Here is a 23,870-nt window from a genome sequence, read left to right on the forward strand (position 1 = left end):
CACACAGTGACTATGTCTACAGCACACAGTACACCTTCCACAGACACACAGTGACTATGTCTACAGCACACAGTACACCTTCCACAGACACACAGTGACTGTCTACAGCACACAGTACACCTTCCACCGACACACAGTGACTATGTCTACAGCACACAGTACACCTTCCACAGACACACAGTGACTGTCTACAGCACACAGTACACCTTCCACCGACACACAGTGACTATGTCTACAGCACACAGTACACCTTCCACAGACACACAGCACACACTACTCTCCTCTACTCATCTGCTACTCACCCATTACTCACCGTTCTCTGCTACTCAGCTGCTACTAACCTGCTGTGTACTGAGGTGCACAGTCTTAGCAGACAGAGTGTAGCTCTGCAGTGATTATGATAGTTCTCCTGTTTCCTGTTCTCCAGATAATCTCTGGCCAGTTCCTGTCGGATAAGAAGGTCGGGACGTATGTGGAGATCGACATGTTTGGGTTGCCCGTGGACACCAGAAGGAAAGCGTTCCGAACGAAAACATCGCAAGGAAACGCGGTCAACCCCGTCTGGGAGGAAGAGGCCATCGTCTTCAAGAAGGTAAACCAGAACAAAAGCAAGGCACAAACTTTGCTTGTCTAATGACTCAGATGAACAATTTTTAATTTGTTCGCATCACTAGTATTTTAAAACATTTTGTGAATCTGCAGCCACTTCTATCTGTAAACTCATGTTCCTTCCTGCTTAGCTGCAAGATTTTTGGGAAGCTGTACTTCCTGCAAGGGTCCTTAAGTCAAAGCTTTTCTTTAACCAAACTACGGTCCCCAGAATTCATGTTGCAATGCACACTGGGTAATGTAGTTCACTAGTGTAACGGTATGTACGTTTGTGAATGAGCCATGGCTTCCTCCTTCAGGTGGTTCTGCCTACACTGGCCTCCCTGAGGATAGCGGTGTTTGAGGAAGGAGGGAAGTTCATCGGCCATCGCATCATCCCCGTGTCTGCGATCCGCCCGGGTAGGAGACCTGTCTCCTTTCATAACCGTGAACTTTTAACGGCCAGTCGCTGTCCTGTTTTGAGGTCTCATGCTGGAGGGGGGCTCTGTGTTTTAGGGTACCACTACATCGGCCTCAGGAACGAGAAGAACCAGGCTCTGACTTTACCTGCACTTTTTGTCTACATTGAGGTCAAGGACTACGTGCCTGACACGTACGCAGGTAAGTGGCCACATTCGTGCAGTACCCATATTAGCCTACAGAGGGAGGCAGAGAACAAGCGTAAGGATACAAGGACACAATGAAGCAAGATTTCATTGTGTAATAGATACATTTTCCATTGTTCAAGATTGGTAAATTAAAATTTTAATTTTCATTTAATAATAAATGTGTATCAGAGTGGTTCTTGGCCCAAGCTTTATGGCCAGTACAGGCCAAAGGCCCTGCTATTGGCTGAACAATGCTGGGCATTAGACATGAGCTGCCAAGTCTGAGGAAATATTGCTATGTGCAGCAAGCTGTGGATGATTAATACATAGTAATACTAGCAAATAGATAACAGATATTAAAGATAAGTAAAGATAATGAGTTTTGGTCTGCCTGCGACCATACTAAATTTCATAGTGGTCCTGCAGTATCTGTTAATGCTTCTTCATTTATCTGCTGCATCTGATTAGCTTCTGTTAAATTCACTGGGCTCTACTATCAGTTACTCTCACTACACTCTAGTCTTTTCTCTCCTTCGGTCTGTAGACATATTTCCACCTTACGCAGAATATGTAGCTACACAAGCAGTTCCCACAAAACATAAATAACAGTCTGACTCTCTCAGCTGAGTGTTCTACAGTACCTGGTTACACCTGTACCTGATACCTGGTTACACCTGTACCTGGTACCTCGTTACATCTGTACCTGGTACCTGGTTACACCTGTACCTGATACCTGGTTACACCTGTACCTGGTACCTGGTTACACCTGTACTTGGTACCTGGTTACACCTGTACCTGATACCTGGTTACACCTGTACTTGGTACCTGGTTACACCTGTACCTGATACCTGGTTACACCTGTACTTGGTACCTGGTTACACCTGTACCTGATACCTGGTTACACCTGTACTTGGTACCTGGTTCCGCCCGCTCACACACTCACATAACTGCGACTCAGGCAGGGTCCGGAGCGAGGAGGTGATCCACTGTTTCTGTCTTTTCCCGCGCAGACGTGATCGAGGCGCTGTCCAACCCGATCAGATACGTCAACCTGATGGAGCAGAGAGCCAATCAGCTCGCAGCGCTCACTCTGGAGGAGGAGGAAGTTATCAGCAAGGAGGTGGGACGAGCGTCATATTGTTTCTGTCCTACCTGTGATGTCACTTCCAGGGGATTTTTGTTACATGTTTATGAAGCCCAAAACATTTCAGTTCATGCTTCAATCGATCAGTCAATCCTTAGTGCATGTAGTTCAGCCAGCGTAACTTTTACTATTTAATATGTAATACTTAATACTATATGCAAGATATTTGCCAAAACCATTCTGAGATTGGAACCAACATTCGCTGTGTGAACACCTGTACTTTTTATATTTTCTGAAGAGTTTCTGGTCATGAGACCAGAGTGCTAAGTGAAGTGGGGAATGACGTTGATGGGTTGTTGAAATGCAGCGGTGCGTACAGCGCACTCTCCCCGCGTGGGGTCCCTACAGCGCACTCTCCCCGCGTGGGGTCCCTACAGCGCACTCTCCCCGCGTGGGGTCCCAGCACGTGGCCTTGGTGTGGCAGCGCAGGTCAGACGGGTGTAGAGGGGGTCCACCTCAGCCGTCGGCCTGGCGACGGTCGCCACGGACCGCCGTGACTACCAATAAGTTAGGAGCGGGAGATTGCATCCTTTTGGCGGGGGGCGGGGGGGGGGGGGGGGTTCACAAGGGCCATCTCAGCCCTCGTAAGTACAGTCACCTTCAGAGCACGTCAGAAGAGGCAGCAGGGAGAGCCAATCGGAAGCCACTCCAGGCTGACGCCATGGCAACGGCCACCTGAGGAGCTGCGGCTGTCTGGAGAGCCCAGCTGCCTGTGGGGCGCTCTTAAAGGGCCGGCGCTGCGGGGGGGGGGGGGGGCAGCGCAGGAGCGGGCTTCAGTACAGCGGTGTGAGAGAGAGAAAGAGAGAAGGAGAGCGGGAGAGAAAGAGAGAAAGAGAGAGAAAAGAGAGAGAGAAAGAGCGACCATGCTGAGGAGAGTGGGCTACCAGAGCTACGTTTACACCCTCCAGCCCTGGGCTCAGGTACAGACACCTTCACCTGCATTCTGCTTCTGCCGTAGCTTCACCTGTCAGCTTTGGGTTCTGTCCTCCTGGCTCGTCTGGCGGAACCATCGCGCTGAGGGGAGGCTTTACTGGGAAAAACGGATTTGGTTTCGCTGCTGGAACTGCTGGGGTGAAGTCGTGTTTGATTTTAAATGAATCCTCACCCATGAAAGGTTGAGATTGTGTGTGTGCTTCTAGTTTCTGATGTCAAGATGGTTGTCATGTGATTATAGGTGGCAGACAGGTGGCATTATAGGTGGCATTGTCATGTGTCATTTTTTGTCGTGCTGGTAAGGTGAAAGCCATTGATGTACCTTGTGTACTTCAGTATGTTAATGTGCTTTATGAGTCATACTGAACTATCAGATTTAAGATTTAAGGTGTGATTCAGCACTATTGCTGAATGTTACGGTGCGTGAAAGTCAGCTGTGTTTGAAGGACCAGAACAAAACCAGAAAACTGCAAGAGAGCCCAATGATAGGGGGTCACTGAGAGAGACTAAAATCAGAAGCACAGCTTTCCTGTGACCTCTGTTCCCTGTGCGTCTGCAGAGAGGTTCTGTTTTATTTGGGTGTGTTGTTGTATTTGGGTGTTAGTGAAACGTGGGGTTTTAAAGAAGCCTTTTTTGGGGTGCAGGATGTTCAGTTTCTCAGAACACGGTACAGGGTCCCTGGGTCTGGTCCAGGTGAGCCGCATGGTCTGCTGGATTATTTTGTTACTCAGTACTTAAATAAGGTCAATTCCACAGTGAACTCCCCTCACCTGGATTCTTGGGTCAGAATTGGTTGCAGATGTGGAGGTGAGAGCAGGAAGCACAGCAGTGAAGTGATGTGTGCCTAATTCTGATTGGCTAAAGGAGCTGAAGTGTGCCTAATTCTGATTGGCTAAAGGAGCTGAAGTGTTGTGTATGCAGTTAACCGGTGCTTAAATCCGTCAGCTCCCCTGTGTTCCCCTGCTGTGGATGCTCTTTGCCTGTCAGAGAGGTTCACTCTCACAAAGGGAACACCGTTCTGGATGTTATTGGTTTCCAGGTGGAGCCCAGTGGTGACGCACCGTCTGAACCCAACAGTGACCCCAAACCCGCCCCAGCAGAGAACGGGGTGAACCATGCCCCCTGCATCACCCCCAAAACGCCGTCCCAGATCACTCATGCTCCCCAGTCCACAGGTACCCCGAATCCGTGTGTCGTTATTGACTTCACTGCACGGTCTGCTGGGTGAATGGGGGCTAACAGCTGAAGCAGTATCAGAGAGCAAGGGGCACTTCTGATTTAAACCAGCCGTGTGTGTGTGTTTCAGGGTCAGAGAAGCAGTACCAGAGAGAACTGGCATGTTCTGATTTGAGTGTGTGTGTGTTTCAGGGAGCAGTGGGCATGTTCTGACTTGAGTGTGTGTGTGTTTCAGGGTCAATGAAGCCAGTGGTGAAGACTGAAGACATCATACAGAGTGTGCTCACAGGTGAGTGTAATCAGCGGGTGGAGAGCTGGGTCTTCAGGCTTTCTGCTCTGCTGACCTCAGCAGGAGCTCATTCCACCACTGGGAGGGGGGGGTTCTGGTGAGGCAGGAAACCTGGCCAATAGTGGGGTAGTTTACAGATGTGCGGGTTCAGCATGGGCCAATGTGGTGAAGGCTTATAGCGGTGTGGTCGCTGTTACAGAGGCGGAGGCTCAGAGCGTGGAGGAGCTGAAGCAGCAGAAGGCCTTCGTTCGGGAGCAGAGGAAGCAGTACAAAGAGATGAAGGACCTGGTGAAGAAGCACCACAAGAAGACCACAGACATGATCAAAGAGCACACGGCCAGGTACGCGGAGTTCCAGAACGAGTACCTGCGCAGACGGGCCCTGCTGCACAAGTCCGCCAAACGAGACGGTAAGAAAAGGTGGGTTCTGTTCGCTCAGTCGCTGCGCCCCCCCCCCCCTCACTCCCTCCCTCCTCCCTCCCTCCCTTTCTGTCTGTTTCTCTCACTCGCTCTGTTCTCTTCCTCCCTTTCTGTCTGTTTCTCTCACTCGCTCTGTTTCTCTTCCTCCCTTTCTGTCTGTTTCTCTCACTCGCTCTGTTTCTCTTCCTCCCTTTCTGTCTGTTTCTCTCACACTGTTTCTCTTGCTCACTCTCTCTCACTCTCTATCTCACTCACTCTCACTCTCGCTCTCTCTCACTCTCTCTCTGTGTATACTTATGCTTGTGTGCATGTGTGTGTGTGTGTGTGTGTGTGTATCACTGGCTGTGTGTGTGTGTGGGGTGTGGTATAGGTGTGGGTGTAGTACAGGTGTGGGTGTGGTACAGGTGTAGCGTGTGGTACAGGTATGGGTGTGGTACAGGTGTAGCATGCGGTACAGGTGTAGTACAGGTGTGGGTGTAGTACAGGTGTAGTACAGGTGTGGGTTTAGTACAGGTGTGGGGTGTGATACAGGTGTGGGGTGTGATACAGGTGTGTGTTTAGTACAGGTGTGGGGTGTGATACAGGTGTGTGTTTAGTACAGGTGTGGGGTGTGATACAGGTGTGGGTTTAGTACAGGTGTGGGGTGTGATACAGGTGTGGGTTTAGTACAGGTGTGGGGTGTGATACAGGTGTGGGGTGTGATACAGGTGTGGGTTTAGTACAGGTGTGGGGTGTGATACAGGTGTGGGTTTAGTACAGGTGTGGGGTGTGATACAGGTGTGGGTTTAGTACAGGTGTGGGGTGTGATACAGGTGTGGGGTGTGATACAGGTGTGGGTTTAGTACAGGTGTGGGGTGTGATACAGGTGTGGGTTTAGTACAGGTGTGGGGTGTGATACAGGTGTGGGTTTAGTACAGGTGTGGGGTGTGATACAGGTGTGGGTTTAGTACAGGTGTGGGGTGTGATACAGGTGTGGGGTGTGATACAGGTGTGGGTTTAGTACAGGTGTGGGGTGTGATACAGGTGTGGGCGTGGCGTTCAGCTCGGTGTCCCTCCTGTTTCGTGCAGAGCCTCGTCCTACAGCCCGGAGCACCAGCTGTCGGCCATGGAGCAGGAGCTGGCCGCGCTGGACCTGGAGAGCAGCCAGAAGATGGCCGAACTGAAGGAGCAGCAGCAGAAGCAGCTCCTGGACCTGCGGCAGGAGCAGTACTACAGCGAGAAGTACCAGAAACACCAGCACATGAAACAGGTGCGCTAACCACCTTTACAACCACCTGAGCTAACCACCTTTACAATCACCTGAGCTAACCACCTGAGCTAACCACGTTTACAACCACCTGAGCTAACCACCTGAGCTAACCACCTTTACAACCACCTGAGCTAACCACCTGAGCTAACCACGTTTACAACCACCTGAGCTAACCACCTGAGCTAACCACGTTTACAACCACCTGAGCTAACCACGTTTACAACCACCTGAGCTAACCACCTGAGCTAACCATGTTTACAACCACCTGAGCTAACCACCTGAGCTAACCACGTTTACAACCACCTGAGCTAACCACCTGAGCTAACCACGTTTACAACCACCTGAGCTGACCACCTGAGCTAACCACGTTTACAACCACCTGAGCTAACCACCTGAGCTAACCACGTTTACAACCACCTGAGCTAACCACCTTTACAATCACCTGAGCTAACCACAATTACAACCACCTGAGCTAACCACCTTTACAATCACCTGAGCTAACCACAATTACAACCACCTGAGCTAACCACAATTACAACCACCTGAGCTAACCACCTTTACAATCACCTGAGCTAACCACAATTACAACCACCTGAGCTAACCATGTTTACAACCACCTGAGCTAACCACCTGAGCTAACCACCTGAGCTAACCACCTTTACAATCACCTGAGCTAACCACAATTACAACCACCTGAGCTAACCACAATTACAACCACCTGAGCTAACCACCTTTACAATCACCTGAGCTGACCACCTGAGCTAACCACGTTTACAACCACCTGAGCTAACCACCTTTACAATCACCTGAGCTAACCACCTTTACAACCACCTGAGCTAACCACCTGAGCTAACCACGTTTACAACCACCTGAGCTAACCACCTGAGCTAACCACGTTTACAATCACCTGAGCTAACCACCTGAGCTAACCACCTGAGCTAACCACGTTTAGACCCCCTTGAGGACCCGGGTTTATCACCTCCACAGGGACATGAGAACGCACGTTGAGTATACAGCTGAGCTGTGCGTTTGCAGTGCGTCGGCCTGGCGTTGTCGTTTGTGTTCCTGTACTTATGCAGAGTATGTTTCAGGTCTTTCAATCACCTGAGCCAATCACATTTAAAAACATGTGAAACCTGAACCAATCACCTACACATCCACATTTACAGTCACCTGAGCATCACCTGAAACTCCCGCATTTACAAACAAGCCGAGGGGCCTCGTGCTAACGAGCTGCCTCGTGCTAACGAGCCGCGGGCTAATGGAGCGGGAGCTGAAGGATCCGCTCCGTGTCTGTTTGGCGTCAGCAGTGTGTCCTGTTCCTGTGCAAACGTGCGTGAGATCCCGCTCAGGCGAAAGGGCAAAGGCTCAATTAGATCAGCCGCCATTACGCAGGAGCTCAGTCCTGTGGGCTTCAGCCTTGCTCTGCTGGCAGCTCTGTAATCGGCTCGCACCTGGAGCAGCAGGCAAGGTCACCTGTTCGAATAATTATCTCCCCTGAACAATGAAACAGCTGAAGCACGTGGAATCATACACACCACTCCACTCTGGTTTCACAACACGGGCCTCTCTCACCAGAATGAGCTGTGCCGCTAATACCCATAATGCAACAGGAGCAGTCTGTGTCCATGACTCCCTCTCTCTCTCTCTCTCTCTGCAGCTGGTGGAGAAACTGACTGCTGTGGCTGAAGAGTGCCAGGCCAACCAGCTGAAAAAACTAAAGGAGATCTGTGAGAGGTGAGCTGGGTTTATCTGTGAGAGGTAAGCTGGGTTTATCTGTGAGAGGTGAGCTGGGTTTAACTGTGAGAGGTGAGCTGGGTTTATCTGTGGGAGGTGAGCTGGGTTCATCTGTGAGAGGTGAGCTGGGTTTAACTGTGAGAGGTGAGCTGGGTTCATCTGTGAGAGGTGAGCTGGGTTTATCTGTGAGAGGTGAGCTGGGTTCATCTGTGAGAGGTGAGCTGGGTTCATCTGTGAGAGGTGTGCACACAAACACACACATGTATATGTATATAATATATTGAATAACCCTTCAGTTGTCACATTGATTTTTTTCAGGGAGAAGAAAGAATTGAAAAAGAAGATGGACAAGAAAAGACAGGAAAAGATAAATGAGGCCAAGTCTAAAGAGAAAAACCTGACAGAGGAGTAAGTTTATACACACACGTACACACACTGACACTGATACACGCTCACACACTGATGTACGCACACACACACATACAAAGTATGGTCCACATACTACCGCAATCAGTGCAGTAATGATGACCTTCCACTAGAGGGGGCAAAAAGCCTAATACTGTACAATAGCTACCGAGGAATTCATCCTTGTTTTTTTTCAAACTGATTGCGTCTTTATTCCTGAAAAGGCCTGAGCTTAGTCCTGAGCGAGTGTATGAACACCGGAGTTCTGCCTGAGCTGCAGTTCACATGCGCTGCTGGTGTGTGTTCTGCAGGAAGATCTGTGTGTGTGTGGAATGTGCTGCTGTTTCGTTTACCCACTAGAGGGCAGTACAGGATTGCTTTGGGTTTGAGGTCTGTGTTGTTAGATCTGCTGGTGATGACTATGAACACCTCCAGCTCTGCTGTAAAGTGCAGTACACCACACTAAAACCAGTGTCTTACTGCAGCCTGGCTTCACATGGGCTCTCTGTGTGACGTCACTGTTTTACTGTGCATCAGGGGAAACATTTCAGTGAATTTAAAAGTGGGTGAATGCACTTATTCATGTCACACATTCCCTGTGATTATCTGTCTACTGGGCTGAACTGTACAGTGTGTACAAATGAATGTGACGATTAACTTTGTGCTTTCAGAGAGAAGCTAGAGATCAACAGGTCATACGTGAATGAAGTGGTACAAACCATCAAACGGGTGAGTTCCTGTTTATATGAAACTTTGTATTTGTATTTACAGCATTATAATGTACATTTCACTGTGTCTATGTTTATTTGTGTGTAATGGTGGTGCTGTTTAGGGTGTATATCGGTGCCATAATGGTGGTGCTGTTTAAGGTGTATATCAGAGCCATAATGGTGGTGCTGTTTAGGGTGTATATCGGTGCCATAATGGTGGTGCTGTTTAAGGTGTATATCAGAGCCATAATGGTGGTGCTGTTTAGGGTGTATATCAGAGCCGTAATGGTGGTGCTGTTTCACTCTCTGCAGTTGGAAGACGCCCAGAGCAGACGGCAGGAGAGGCTGCAGGAGAAGCACAAGGACATTCGGCAGCAGATCCTGGATGAGAAACCTAAGGTGCGTTCCGGAACTTTCCGCCCTTTTCCCGGCTTGCCTGGGTTACTCTTCCTCGGGGTGACCTGCACGCGTTTTTCAGAGAAGTGCTGTTTTCGGGAAACCGTTTCTTAAATAATTTAGACTGCGGTCACAGCAGCATTCCCACAGGACTCCCAGTGTGACCTAGGCTCGTTTTGGGAGCTGGGACAGCCTCTCTAATCATTTCCCACCATTCAGGCCTTCAGGCTGTTGCTCTGTGCATTCGCTGATCTTAATGCATGTGTGACTTTAGCACCAGCTAAAGTGTGCTTTTATTGTCATTATCATCATTATAGGAGGAGTGTTCGTACGATGAGGAAGGTAAGCTCTGTTGCATCTGAACTCTGAACAATCATTTCATTACTGAGAGCAGTAACCTGTCCGCTCTGCTTTGGGATTATGACTGGAAACGCTTCTACTGCAAACTTCCTAACCAGCAAGTCACAGTTCAGACTGCAGTCTAAGTCTGTCACCTCCCTAACAGACCAATCACAGTTCAGACTGAAGTCTGTCAGCTCCCTAACAGACCAGTCACAGTTCAGACTGCAGTCTAAGTCTGTCACCTCCCTAACAGACCAATCACAGTTCAGACTGCAGTCTGTCAGCTCCCTAACAGACCAGTCACAGTTCAGACTGCAGTCTAAGTCTGTCATCTCCCTAACAGACCAATCACAGTTCAGACTGCAGTCTGTCACCTCCCTAACAGACCAGTCACAGTTCAGACTGCAGTCTGTCACCTCCCTAACAGACCAGTCACAGTTCAGACTGCAGTCTGTCACCTCCCTAACAGACCAATCACAGTTCAGACTGCAGTCTGTCACCTCCCTAACAGACCAGTCACAGTTCAGACTGCAGTCTGTCACCTCCCTGACAGACCAATCACAGTTCAGACTGCAGTCTGTCACCTCCCTAACAGACCTGTCACAGTTCAGACTGCAGTCTAAGTCTGTCACCTCCCTGACAGACCAATCACAGTTCAGACTGCAGTCTGTCACCTCCCTAACAGACCAATCACAGTTCAGACTGCAGTCTAAGTCTGTCACCTCCCTGACAGACCAGTCACAGTTCAGACTGCAGTCTGTCACCTCCCTAACAGACCAATCACAGTTCAGACTGCAGTCTGTCACCTCCCTGACAGACCAGTCACAGTTCAGACTGCAGTCTATGTCTGTCAGTCCCAGCACCTGAAGAAGCCTCCTGTATTAGCATCTGCTCTTTCCTGCTTCGTTGTGGGCTGAGCTCATTAACCCCTTCAGTAACGAGCGGCTGCTGATATTTCAGTCAGTGCTGTCTTCTCAAACTCATTTTCCCCCAATTTTCTCTCTCTCAGTTCTTTTTCTTTTTTCAGAAAACATGATCTTATTTGATACTTTCTCCCTCTGGAGTTGAACTAATTCATAATTAACGTTAAATGCCGTAAGGGGAATATCTGGGGGTAAATGATGAAGTCATAAGCATGGAGAAGCTGTGTGAATGCGTCGCTTAACCCTCTGTGTGTCCTGCAGATGGTCTTCTTGAGTGTGTACTGGTACCTAGCACAAGAGATGCTTCAGCCAGACATACGCGTTAAACTTTGTTTGTGCTAAAGGGGAGCTAGCGCTAATGCTACCGGCTACACTGTACTAAAGGGGAGCTAGCGCTAATGCTACAGGCTACACTGTACTAAAGGGGAGCTAGCGCTAATGCTACAGGCTACACTGTACTAAAGGGGAGCTAGCACTAATGCTACAGGCTACACTGTACTAAAGGGGAGCTAGCGCTAATGCTACAGGCTACACTGTACTAAAGGGGAGCTAGCGCTAATGCTACAGGCTACTCTGTACTATAGGGGAGCTAGCGCTGATTCTACAGACTATACTGTACTAAAGGGGAGCTAGCGCTGATGCTGCAGGCTACACTGTACTAAAGGGGAGTTAGTGCTGATGCTACAGGCTACACTGTACTAAAGGATAGCTAGCACTGATCCTACAGGCTACATTGTACTAAAGGAGAGCTAGCGCTGATGCTACAGGCTACATTGTACTAAAGGAAAGCTAGCGCTGATGCTACAGGCTACATTGTACTAAAGGAGAGCTAGAACTGATGCTACAGGCTACACTGTACTAAAGCAGAGCTAGCACTGATGCTACAGGCTACACTGTACTAAAGGAGAGCTAGCGCTCATGCTACAGGCTCATTATTCTGTAGAAGCTGATTTGTGGGATATTGGAGCCATTATTATTGACTGAGTGTGAGAACTTCTCTCCAGGGCAGGGATAGAGGTTTTGACTGGTACACATTAGCCTGTATAAACCATACAGTGCACTTCTAGACCTGTAGGTGGCAGCAGTGAGACAGGCCTCAGGGTGGATCCTGGATAGTGTGTTGTGTGCACACACATACACACACATCTATCTACATGTCCAAACACACATATACATAATTCAAGACCACAAACAGCGTAGAATCAGCTGATCCACAGAGGTAACGCAGAGCCACACAGGTGCACAGGAAGTGTGCAAAGCGAACTCAACAGGCCCGTGTGGGCTCCCTGGATGCTGCTGTTGTGGTGGGACTGTGTGGGTGCCGGAGGCGACTGTAAACAGGGCCTCTTGTGGGCGGGTTTAGCTCTTACTGCAGAAGCGCTGCTGGTAATTTCTGTGGCTGTGTCGCTGAATCGTGAACTCACCGGATCAGAACAGGTAATTAGCGTGGGGGAGGTCGTGCCAGGGCTGCGTGCACAGGCACCAGAATCCCGGGTAATTAAGAGCCCTTCTGGGCACGCTGTCTCCCGGAGGCCTGCTCCTGCTGCTGATTAATCCATCGCTACCTGTGTATTAAGCCCATTAGCATGCATTATACAACCAAACAGGTAATTAATGCTTACCTTCCCAATTTAAGAGGTGCAAAAAGGTCATCTGGTCTGCTCAGATTTTTTCTTTTGAAGTCAGGTGTTACCCAGAGTTTTGATGTGGTATTGTTAACAGTAAGTGACACCCAGTTTTACACACAAATATGAATATTAATGGTATTAATATTTGCAATTAGTAATTTCTTGCTGAGTGGTGCACCAAAACCTAAATTCGTATGAATGTTTATTATGGTACAGAGTTTCCCATGTGTGTATGTTCCGCTCCTTCGTTCCAAATGTTTAGTCATTTTTTTATCCTACCCTGCATGAGGTGTTCCCTGGAGGTGTTTTGTGAAACAGCTCATTTTTGTTAAGAGTGCCCCATTAAATTAGATTAGAGTGCAGTCCCCACTTTGTTTTGTGCTTATGTAATACACTTTACATCCTCCAGGGGTCCCCGCAAGAACACTGTGTGAAACAAACAGCTGTTTAAAGAAATGCACTTTACAGAAACACAAAACCTGATAAAATGGTCAAAATTCACCACAGTATTTATACATATATTTAAATAATATACATTCTTATTTATTTAAATATCATCAGAAATATTGTGATGAATTTTGGCCAAAAAAAGAATCCCTGGTTTACTGGTCCCCATCCAAGAAATGAGTAATTGTTTAGAATCTTAACTGTGGCCTTGTTAAGCATAACTATGATTTCTGAATTTAAGCACAGGCCTTATTTTGTCTATAATACAACACTGTTTTTTCCACTCTATGTGGCATTAGCAAGCAAAAACCACTGTTGTGAACTAATATTAAAAGAGGTGGAGAAGAAACGAGAGAGAGAAAGAGAGTGAAGGAGGGAGGGGAGAGAGGAAAAACACAGGTCCCCCATCCAGGGGTAACAAATGACTTTTTGAATCTATTTTTAATGTACATCCATCTGGCTGATGCAATTAACCCGGCTGCCGCCCTGCCTCTGTCCCCGGTGTGTGATGCGGGGTGCTGTGTGTGATGTCATAGGCGAGCGCTCAGTCTCGCCCGGGCCTCCGGAATGCATTACCCACCGAGGGCCTGCCTGACCAGCCCTGCACGGCCACAGATCCTGTAAACACGCCAGATACTCTGCTCCAGTGTGTGTTCTAACGCTGACAGTTCTGTTCGCACGACCTCTGCGGTTGGAAGGCAACACGTTCCGGTTCGCTGGGTCTTGGGTAATTTCAGTATGGAGTCTGACACTGCTGTGGCAACAGAGCTGAGTGTCTGCTGGGAAGCATCTGTGATACGCCCCAGTGCCATTATTCTTCTGGAACATTCTACTGCCAAACCTGGGGGTGCTTTATATTTAGGGCTTCTTTTTCACAGTTATTTTTACAAAATAATACATTTTTGCAAAAGTCATTTGTCTTCCAAGGTACAGTTCTAAAGAAGTTTTATTAAATGTATTTATTCTGGACCTGATGTTCGCCAGTTTGGCAGAGTGAATCTGCGGAGCTCCTAATTTAAAATGTGTGAGCAGACTGCTGGGTAAAAGTGGGCCAGACGGGGGGGGGGGGGGAGGTGCTGTTTTCCCTCTGCTGTCCAGATTGTGTCTGTGTTTTTGTTTTTTTGTCCTTGTTTGGTTTCACAGCTGAGACTGTGGGGCTCTGTGGAGGTGCAGAGTTATATATATATATATAGGTAATATTCACTGGGCTGGTTGTGGTCCAACATCACACAACCACATTTCTGGCCCGGTGGAGGACAGTCATAACAGCAGTATAAGCATCAGTGCGCTGGTATAACAGTCATACTGGTGGTATAATCATCATAGTGGTGCTATAACTGTCAGAGTGGCAGTATAACCGTCACAGTGGCAGGATAATGGTCATAGTGGTGGTATCGTTGTCATAGCAGCTGTATAACCATCATGGCAGCAGTACAGCTTTACTACAGATGTTAGCCTCGCTGAGGTTAGGTAAACATGCCATCTGAGCTAGATACTGTCCTCAACCATGACCTCACAACCCCATGCACTGACACTGTAACCATGACCTCACAACCCCATGCACTGACACTCCAATCATGACCTCACAACCCCATCCACTGACACTGCAATCATGACCTCACAACCCCATCCACTGACACTGTAACCATGACCTCACAACCCCATCCACTGACACTGCAACCATGACCCCACAACCCCATCCACTGACACTGTAACCATGACCTCACAACCCCATCCACTGACACTGCAACCATGAGGAGGTAGAGGTAGCCCCTCGCTGTGTTCAGGAGGAGGAGTGTAGGAGGTAGAGGTAGCCCCTCGCTGTGCTCAGGAGGAGGCGTGTAGGAGGTAGAGGTAGCCCCTCGCTGTGTTCAGGAGGAGGAGTGTAGGAGGTAGAGGTAGCCCCTCGCTGTGTTCAGGAGGAGGAGTGTAGGAGGTAGAGGTAGCCCCTCGCTGTGTTCAGGAGGAGGAGTGTAGGAGGTAGAGGTAGCCCCTCGCTGTGCTCAGGAGGAGGAGTGTAGGAGGTAGAGGTAGCCCCTCGCTGTGTTCAGGAGGAGGAGTGTAGGAGGTAGAGGTAGCCCCTCGCTGTGTTCAGGAGGAGGAGTGTAGGAGGTAGAGGTAGCCCCTCGCTGTGTTCAGGAGGAGGAGTGTAGGAGGTAGAGGTAGCCCCTCGCTGTGTTCAGGAGGAGGAGTGTAGGAGGTAGAGGTAGCCCCTCGCTGTGCTCAGGAGGAGGAGTGTAGGAGGTAGAGGTAGCCCCTCGCTGTGCTCAGGAGGAGGAGTGTAGGAGGTAGAGGTAGCCCCTCACTGTGCTCAGGAGGAGGAGTGTAGGAGGTAGAGGTAGCCCCTCGCTGTGTTCAGGAGGAGGAGTGTAGGAGGTAGAGATGATGTGCGGCTCTGACCTACTTCCTGTGCTCCGAGGCGCTGGTAGCGGCCGGTTTTAGCCGCGCGAGTCTGCAGAGAGCCCAGTCTCAGGGCTGCCCATCGGGTTAACGCTCCGCCACGGAGGAGGGTATTTATATCAGCGCTCTGGAGCCGCGCTAACTGGAGCTGGCTCATATAAATAACCCTTTCTGTTCCAGTTCCCCCGCCGCGCGCCGTGACCGTGTGAGCGCCCCGCGTGTGCGTAACGCCCCGCGGACGCACGCCCGTGAGGCAGCACCTTATGGGCCGAAATCACTGCCGGCGATGACTGAAGGGCATTGCATTGTGGGACGGCAAAGCACGGGGCGGTCAGTGTAAAAATAGAATCCCGGGGAGATGGATTCAGGCCATCGCGGCCCGGCGAAGTTTTACGGACACATTCGAACGCGGTCAGTTTTATTACTTTGTAATTAAGCATGAAAGCAGTGATTACGGGGTCCACAGTGAAAGTGGGTTCATATACACAGTATAAAAAGGTGTTTGACTCTCTGGCTGTTTGCTTATTCCCCTCCCCCCCCTCCCCTCCCCACCCCATGGCACCTGCTCTACAATCAAATCAGCGATTGCTCGCGCACGGCGATTTATTGCTGCTCGTGTAAAGGCTGAGGCTGTGCTCGCGTTCTCTGGGACTGTAATTCGCCGCGGATGGCCGACTGTGATGTAATGCAGAGAGATGTGGGCGGGGCCCGGCCGCGTGCTGCGTGACCTCGGTGCATGACTCATAAACGCGGCGTCTCTGACGAGGAGAGGATGTGATGGATGGAGGAAGAGGAGGGCAGGGGTGTGATGAAGGTTTCCCCATCGGTGAGTCATGCACCGGCCTGTCTCTGTGATTCGCACACACTGGGGCGAGAGAGAGAGAGAGTGAGAGAGAGAGACAGAGAGAGAGGGAGAGAGAGAGACAGAGAGAGAGGGAGAGAGAGAGAGAGAGAGGGAGAGAGGGAGAGACAGGATGCCTGGTGCTGCCCATCAGCAAAACCAGACCCCCGCTTCCTGTACTGCAGAACTGCCCTTCTGAGCAGGAACCAGCCCGAGTGGCCTGCTAATCACCACTGCATGACACACCACAGCATCACTGAACTACTGCACCCCACAGAATCCTCACTTCTACCCAGCAGCACCCTGTATAAACCGCTACCTGGCCGAGCCGGTCGGGCACAGAGCTGGTTGGGCACAGAGCTGGTCGGGCACAGAGCCGGTCGGGCACAGAGCTGGTTGGGCACAGAGCTGGTTGGGCACAGAGCCCGTCGGGCACAGAACCAGTCGGGCACAGAGTCAGTCGGGCACAGAGCTGGTCGGGCACAGAACCAGTCGGGCACAGAGTTGGTTGGGCACTGAGCCAGTCGGGCACACCTGTCCTCAGGTGACAGAGCCCTGCGAACAATCTAATAAAGGAGCTGGCAGGCTAACACCTGCCCTCAGCTGGACCCCGCCCCTCACTGACCTCAGAGCAGGGGGCGGAGCCTCTGGGGAGAGAGACAGCACATTGGTGAATTTAGGCCTGTCCGTCACTTACTTGTTCATCCAAGTTTGTTTATTTATTTATGAGATAAGGGACCACGTGGAATATCAAACATAAATTCTGCCATTTGATGTGTTTTCAGATTTAGCTCACAGCTCATTTTCATCCGCAGTCTCTTGGCAGGGTACGCATAAGAACATGCAGATATGTATGTGTGTTGGGTGTTGTGTGTAGTGCTGTGTGTTGTGTGTTTTGGGGAATGTTGTGTGTAGTGCAGTGTGTTGTGGGGAGTGTGTGTTGTGTATAGTGCTGTGCATTATGTGTAGTGCTGTGTGTAGTGTTGTGTGTGTAGTGTTGTGTGTAATGTGCTGTGTGTAGTGTCGTGTGTAGTGCTGTGTGTAGTGTTGTGTAGTGCTGTGTGTAGTGTTGTGTAGTGCTGTGTGTAGTGTTATGTGTGTAGTGTTGTGTGTAGTGCTGTGTGTAGTGCTGTGTGTAGTGTTGTGTGTAGTGTCGTGTGTAGTGCTGTGTGTAGTGTTGTGTAGTGCTGTGTGTAGTGTTGTGTAGTGCTGTGTGTAGTGTTGTGTAGTGCTGTGTGTAGTTCTGTGTGTAGTGTTGTGTGTAGTGTTGTGTGTAGTGCTGTGTGTAGTGCTGTGTGTAGTGTTGTGTAGTGCTGTGTGTAGTGCTGTGTGTAGTGCTGTGTGTAGTGTTGTGTAGTGCTGTGTGTAGTGCTGTGTGTAGTGCTGTGTGTAGTGCTGTGTGTAGTGTTGTGTAGTGCTGTGTGTAGTGCTGTGTGTAGTGTTGTGTGTAGCGCTGGGTGTAGCGCTGTGTGTAGTGTTGTGTGTGTAATGTGCTGTGTGTAGTGTTGTGTAGTGCTGTGTGTAGTGTTGTGTGTAGTGCTGTGTGTAGTGCTGTGTGTAGCAATGTGTGTAGTGCTGTGTATTGTGTGTAGTGTGTAGTGCTGTGGTACATGCTGTGCTGTACTGAAGGAGATGTACTGCCTGCTGTCATTGCTGTAGCCGGTTTGGGATTACACAGAGCTGCTGCTGTTCTCCATCTCTCCTGTTTCACAGACGTGTTTATTCATCTGGCCTGGATGCAGGAGGTCACGGCTCGTCCGGGGGGGGGGGGGGGGGGTGAGCGGGGGGGGGGCGAATGAGCACCTCTTCCTGAGCGAACTGAAAAACAGCCTGTTTGTTGATCATGCTGGGTTTTAAAGGGTGAATGAGATGATAGAAGTGTCAGCGTTAAAATGTCTAGAGTAGGAGAGTAAAATAATTAAAAGATGTGTTAGAGGAAATTTAAAAAGTGGGATAAGGCCAGAATAAAATCATTCTGTTGAAGAGCAATTTTGTTAGAATCACTTAATGGAAGTTAATTGACATAGGTCAGTGTAAAATGATAGTGGTTAAAATTATTATAGGTGAAAGAGGTAATGGATTTAAAAAGAACTGAGTAAATGTAAGTGCATGAAATGGCTCTGTTCGTTAATAAAGACGTGTGTGGTGTGTGTGCGGAATCAGCGGTGATGCTGGGATGTGTGTGTGTGTGTGTGTGCGGTATCAGCAGTGATGGTGGGGTGTGTGTGTGTGCTTAATCAGCAGTGATGCTGGTGTGTGTGTGTGTGTGTGCGGGATCAGCAGTGATGCTGGGACGTGTGTGCGGTATCAGCGGTGATGCTGGGGTGTGTGTGTGGTATCAGCGGTGATGCTGGGGCGTGTGTGCGGTATCAGTGGTGATGTTGGGGGTGTGTGTGGTATCAGCGGTGATGCTGGGGCGTGTGTGCGGTATCAACGGTGATGCTGGGGCGTGTGTGCGGTATCAGTGGTGATGCTGGGACGTGTGTGTGGTATCAGCGGTGATGCTGGGGTGTGTGTGCGGTATCAGCGGTGATGCTGGGGTGTGTGTGCGGTATCAGCGGTGATGCTGGGGCGTGTGTGCGGTATCAGCGTTGAGGCTGGGGTGTGTGTGCGGTATCAGCAGTGATGCTGGGGTGTGTGTGTGGTATCAGCGGTGATGCTGGGGTGTGTGTGCGGTATCAGCGGTGATGCTGGGGTGTGTGTGCGGTATCAGTGGTGATGTTGGGGTGTGTGTGCGGTATCAGCGGTGATGCTGGGGTGTGTGTGCGGTATCAGCGGTGATGCTGGGGTGTGTGTGCGGTATCAGCGGTGATGTTGGGGTGTGTGTGCGGTATCAGCGTTGAGGCTGGGGTGTGTGTGCGGTATCAGCAGTGATGCTGGGGTGTGTGTGTGGTATCAGCGGTGATGCTGGGGTGTGTGTGCGGTATCAGTGGTGATGTTGGGGTGTGTGTGCGGTATCAGCGGTGATGCTGGGGTGTGTGTGCGGTATCAGCGGTGATGTTGGGGTGTGTGTGTGGTATCAGCGGTGATGCTGGGGTGTGTGTGTGGTATCAGCGGTGATGCTGGGGTGTGTGTGTGGTATCAGCGGTGATGCTGGGGTGTGTGTGCGGTATCAGCGGTGATGCTGGGGTGTGTGTGCGGTATCAGTGGTGATGTTGGGGTGTGTGTGCGGTATCAGCGGTGATGCTGGGGTGTGTGTGTGGTATCAGCGGTGATGCTGGGGTGTGTGTGCGGTATCAGCGGTGATGTTGGGGTGTGTGTGTGGTATCAGCGGTGATGCTGGGGTGTGTGTGTGGTATCAGCGGTGATGCTGGGGTGTGTGTGCGGTATCAGTGGTGATGTTGGGGTGTGTGTGCGGTATCAGCGGTGATGTTGGGGTGTGTGTGCGGTATCAGCGGTGCTGTTGGGGTGTGTGTGTGTCTGTTTGGCCGCAGATGGCGCCTCCTGTCAGTCACACACACCGCGTTAGTGCCGGGAGGAAACCCCACAGCCACGTCACCCCCCCCCCCCCACACGCCCCCACGCCCCCCCACCGCGTAGCCGCAGAAAATGGTGGTGTCCCCGAGCCACCGGCCGCGATCCGGGAGCAGTGTGCCGTCGCCATGGCAACGCTCATCTCTCCCCCCACAATCTGCAGAGCGCTAAGGAGGACAAGAATGGAGAGATACTGTAGAAAAACAGAGAGAAAGAACGAGAGAGAGAGAGAGAGAGAATCTGGATGGAAAAGAGAATAATGTTGTCTTTGGTTTTTTCCATGAAAAGGGGAAACACCTCTACTGATGTGCAGAACTGTCTCAGTGCAAATATAACAGTGGTGTGGTGTAACTGTCACAGTGTAAATACTACAGTGTAACTGTCACAGTGTAAGTACTGCAGTGTAACTGTCACAGTGTAAATACTACAGTGTAACTGTCACAGTGTAAATACTTCATGCTCCATAAATTTCTCTCAGATTACAATCCATAATTTACACACACAGCAGTACACCATGTGAGTGTGTCAGATAGGGAGTGACTCTCTCCCTCTCCCTCTCTCTCCCTCTCCCCCTCTCCCTCTCTCTCCCCCCACCTCTCCCTCTCCCTGTCCCTCTCCCTCTCTCTCTCCCCCCTCTCTCTCTCTCTCCACAGCAGGTCTTATCTGTTGCTCATAATTTGCGTTTTGATTGTGTCTCAGTCAGCTGAGGTCACAGCTCAGGGGTGTGGTCTGTAGCGCTGGTACACCTGAGAATCAGGCCAGGAACACAGGTGTGTTATCAAGCCTCATCGTTCGCACGAGCTGTCTCACACACGCGCGCGCACGTACACCACTCACACACACACACACAAGTACACACACTCAAACACACACACACAAACACACTCACTCACACACACACACACACACACGCATACACTCATACACACACACACACACACACACACACACACACGCTCACACACACTCACACACACACACACACACAGTGAGAGGCCAGTTTACTGAGTCTCCTTGTCTCTCTCAGACTCAGACAGTCGGGGAGGTTTTTCTCTGTCAGGCTGAGCCTGCTAGCCCGGTGCCGCTAGCTGCTTCCCTTTCCGCGCGGGCTGGGCCCGGCGCTAGATAAATCATTTCCGCGTGACTCAGGGCCTCTCACAGTGTTTATCTGAACGTGTGATCCAGCGCTGGCTTGGCTGCGTGTGCCCAACATCACAGACCTCACAGCGCCGACCAGAGTCATCCTTTATCTGCTCCTGAGAAAACGCAGTATTTACAACTAACCTCTCCATGCCATGCTCTCTCCGTCAGGCCACCCCAAATCAGTACATCTGCAAAAGGCAAAACAGAGAGAGGGAGAAGGAGGGAGAGAGAGAGGAGAGAGGGAGAAGGGGAGAGGGAGAGAGTGAGAGAGAGAGAGAGAAGGGGAGAGGGAGAGAGCGAGAGAGAAAGAAGGGGAGAGGGAGAGAGAAAGAAGGAGAGAGAGAGAGGGAGAGAGTCCACGTTCCTGAAGATGTATTTGTAAAATGCCTCAGTGAGAGAACTGATCTGGGGTCAGTGTTTCCCCGGCCCATATGCCACTCAGCTGCTCCCCTCACTGCACAGGCCCTGAATGGACACGACTTCTGATTGGTCTGGATAATTCTGCATGGCACTCGATGTTTCTGGGATTTCATCTCAACTTCTGCTATTAATGATTTCATTAAACCGATTCTTTTTTTTCCAGTGTTTTGGCTATCGATAAGCTCTTTGTGTTTTTGTGTCCCTGTGTTTAGTGTTGTCCTGTGGTCTGATCTCTGTGTGAAACAGAGTACAGAGTAATGAATTAATCAGCAGCTGATAGTAATAATGTAATGGATAAATGGGCCTAATGGCAATATTAATGGTAATGGATTATTGTCAGGGGCGTGGTGTGCTGTAATGTAAACAGTATGACCGTGGTTTGCTGTGAGGACGGTGGATAATGGAAAAGTTAATGGATCATGGGGAAGTTTAATGTATTATTATAATGGTAATGGTTGCGCTGTAATGATAATGGATTGTTGTGATGTAAATGGCGATGATAATGGATTGTTTAGGCGACGCTAAGCTAACGAGCTAACGAGCGGTGCGCTTTCAGAGAGCCGCTCTGAGAGGGCGTGTGAGGTGAAGCCTGTTCTGCTGCCGCCGAGACGGGGGGAAGCGGACAAATTAAAATCCGCTCTCGATTTAGTTCTCGAGTTCCGCTCTTCCCTCGATGGCGGTTCAGAATTAGGACAAGTGTGGAATGAGGTCGTCGTCCCGCTGATTCTTTCCAAGTTCACAAAATTTTGGGTGGCTTGTTGACAGGAGACGAGCCCTTTGAGGAAAGAAATATTTAGACCAACCAGATGGGCTGCGTTCAAACTGAAACTGGACCAGGAAGAGTGAACCAGGTTTCTGAAGGTCACTCAGTCAGGTGTACAGAACTCACCACTAATACACTTTGTCTGAATCTCTCTCTGTGCAAATATGTAGTGTGAACGCAGTAAAAATGCACACTTGGGAATGTGGGACCAAATGTTATCTGTTAAGAGCTGAGTTAACACTGTTAGAGCTGGGAGCTGAGTTAACACTGTTAGAGCTGGGAGCTGAGTTAACACTGTTAGAGTTGAATTAACACTGTTGGAGTTGAGTTAACACTGTTGGAGTTGAGTTAACACTGTTAGAGTTGAGTTAACACTGTTGGAGTTAACACTGTTAGAGTTGAGTTAACACTGTTTGAGTTGAGTTAACACTGTTGGAGTTGAGTTAACACTGTTGGAGTTGAGTTAACACTGGACATTTCACTGTGTGGCAGGAGGAATGTGCCGTTAGATTAATGAAGTCATTCATTTCCTTCTATTTCCTCTGCATGTTTAAATCATTTATACCCTCGTTAATTTCTGATAAGAACATTCCTCTCAGGTTTAATGAGTATTTCTTCTGGTATTGGTTATTAATAACCTTAATTCAGCACTCAAACTAGCGTATTGTGTGTGCACTGAAAGATTCTTCATGGGGCGTAATATTGGGTGCATGAGATGATGCACACATTTCAGACTGAAGTGCTCTTAAGGATCTCATTTATTATGTTGGAAAGGAAGAATAAACACTTATGTGTCATTAATGAAAAATAGCGCATTTGTATGACTGTTTAATGTGTTCACTGAGTGACAAACTATTCTTAGAACTAGAGTGCTTCATTATTATCTTTAAAATCCATTTCTGAGAATTTATGAATACATTTCAGTTATCACTGTGCTTACAAGACGGATTCTCTATCTTCTTCTTTTCTTATCGTAATCATCATCATTGTCATCACCATTACCGTCATCATCCTCATCATTAGTATCATTATCATGATCATTGTCATAATCATCATCATCATCGTTGTCATCACCATTACTATCATCATCATCGTCATAGTGGCATGAGAGAGCGTTTCGGGTCAGACAGCAGGTGATGGTGGTAGTGCTCTGGGACAGTTCTGCCCATAACTCAATAACTGTAATTACCTGAGCAGACTGTACTTCCCAGGTGATAATGAGGTGCCCTGCCCCCCCTCCCCCCTTCTGTAGCAAGCAGGCTGGGGCACGGGGGGGTGTCCCGAACCCCCCCCACCCCTTCATGGGCGCAAGCCGGCTCGTCCCGCTGTGCAGCCACACTGCGCAGCGCGGTGAAACCGCATTTTTAATCAAAGGCTGTCTCCGGCCTGTTGGTCCCGGGAGGACGTGGGTCACGCGGTGCGGGCGCGGCTCGTCCCGTGCCATCTGGCCGCGTGCGCGAGCGGCGGGCGCAGGGAGACGGGACGCCCGCAAGGTGACCGCTGCAGCGATGGCGTTCGCCACGCGCGAGAGAGCGGCCTTCACCCGCGGGTCTGCCTGCACGCCCAACACCCACCCATCCTCGCCCGGATCCTCTCCGCATGTCCAGGAACAGAGAGAGAGAGAGAGAGACTTTAAAAGAAAGAATCTAAAACTCTATTTTTGGGTTTGGGGAACTCTGGTAAATTTAATCTTAAAGTAGAAAAGCACAGTGTGTCTGGGACAGAACAGCCCTGGTGCTGCGTTACCACAGGCCAGGACACACTCCAGGGTGTGAGGTCGTTTCACTTCTGTGTCAGAGGGGGTTGATTATTAACTCTGATTGTACTGTGAAGGT

At 49.8% G+C, this 23,870-nt stretch overlaps 1 protein-coding gene across 5 annotated transcripts in view; it reads left to right on the top strand.

Moving 5' to 3' along the window:
• LOC118230603 (1-phosphatidylinositol 4,5-bisphosphate phosphodiesterase beta-1-like) overlaps nt 1-23,870 on the top strand; it is a 112,370-nt gene that overhangs the window by 84,160 nt on the left and 4,340 nt on the right. For 3 of the 5 annotated variants that reach the window (XM_035423747.1, XM_035423745.1, XM_035423746.1), the window contains 12 exons: nt 428-592; nt 909-1,008; nt 1,105-1,209; nt 2,207-2,316; nt 4,313-4,448; nt 4,685-4,738; nt 4,938-5,157; nt 6,226-6,406; nt 8,067-8,143; nt 8,462-8,551; nt 9,220-9,277; nt 9,571-9,657. In XM_035423747.1, coding sequence (XP_035279638.1) covers nt 428-592; nt 909-1,008; nt 1,105-1,209; nt 2,207-2,316; nt 4,313-4,448; nt 4,685-4,738; nt 4,938-5,157; nt 6,226-6,406; nt 8,067-8,143; nt 8,462-8,551; nt 9,220-9,277; nt 9,571-9,657 — 1,383 coding nt within the window. Of the gene's footprint in view, nt 1-427; nt 593-908; nt 1,009-1,104; nt 1,210-2,206; nt 2,317-4,312; nt 4,449-4,684; nt 4,739-4,937; nt 5,158-6,225; nt 6,407-8,066; nt 8,144-8,461; nt 8,552-9,219; nt 9,278-9,570; nt 9,658-9,971; nt 9,997-23,870 lie in introns of those variants that run through there. The other 2 variants (XM_035423748.1, XR_004765887.1) reach the window with 2 other exon arrangements.

Source organism: Anguilla anguilla, chromosome 6 (assembly GCF_013347855.1).
Source record: "Anguilla anguilla isolate fAngAng1 chromosome 6, fAngAng1.pri, whole genome shotgun sequence".
Classification (NCBI taxonomy): Eukaryota; Metazoa; Chordata; class Actinopteri; order Anguilliformes; family Anguillidae; genus Anguilla; species Anguilla anguilla.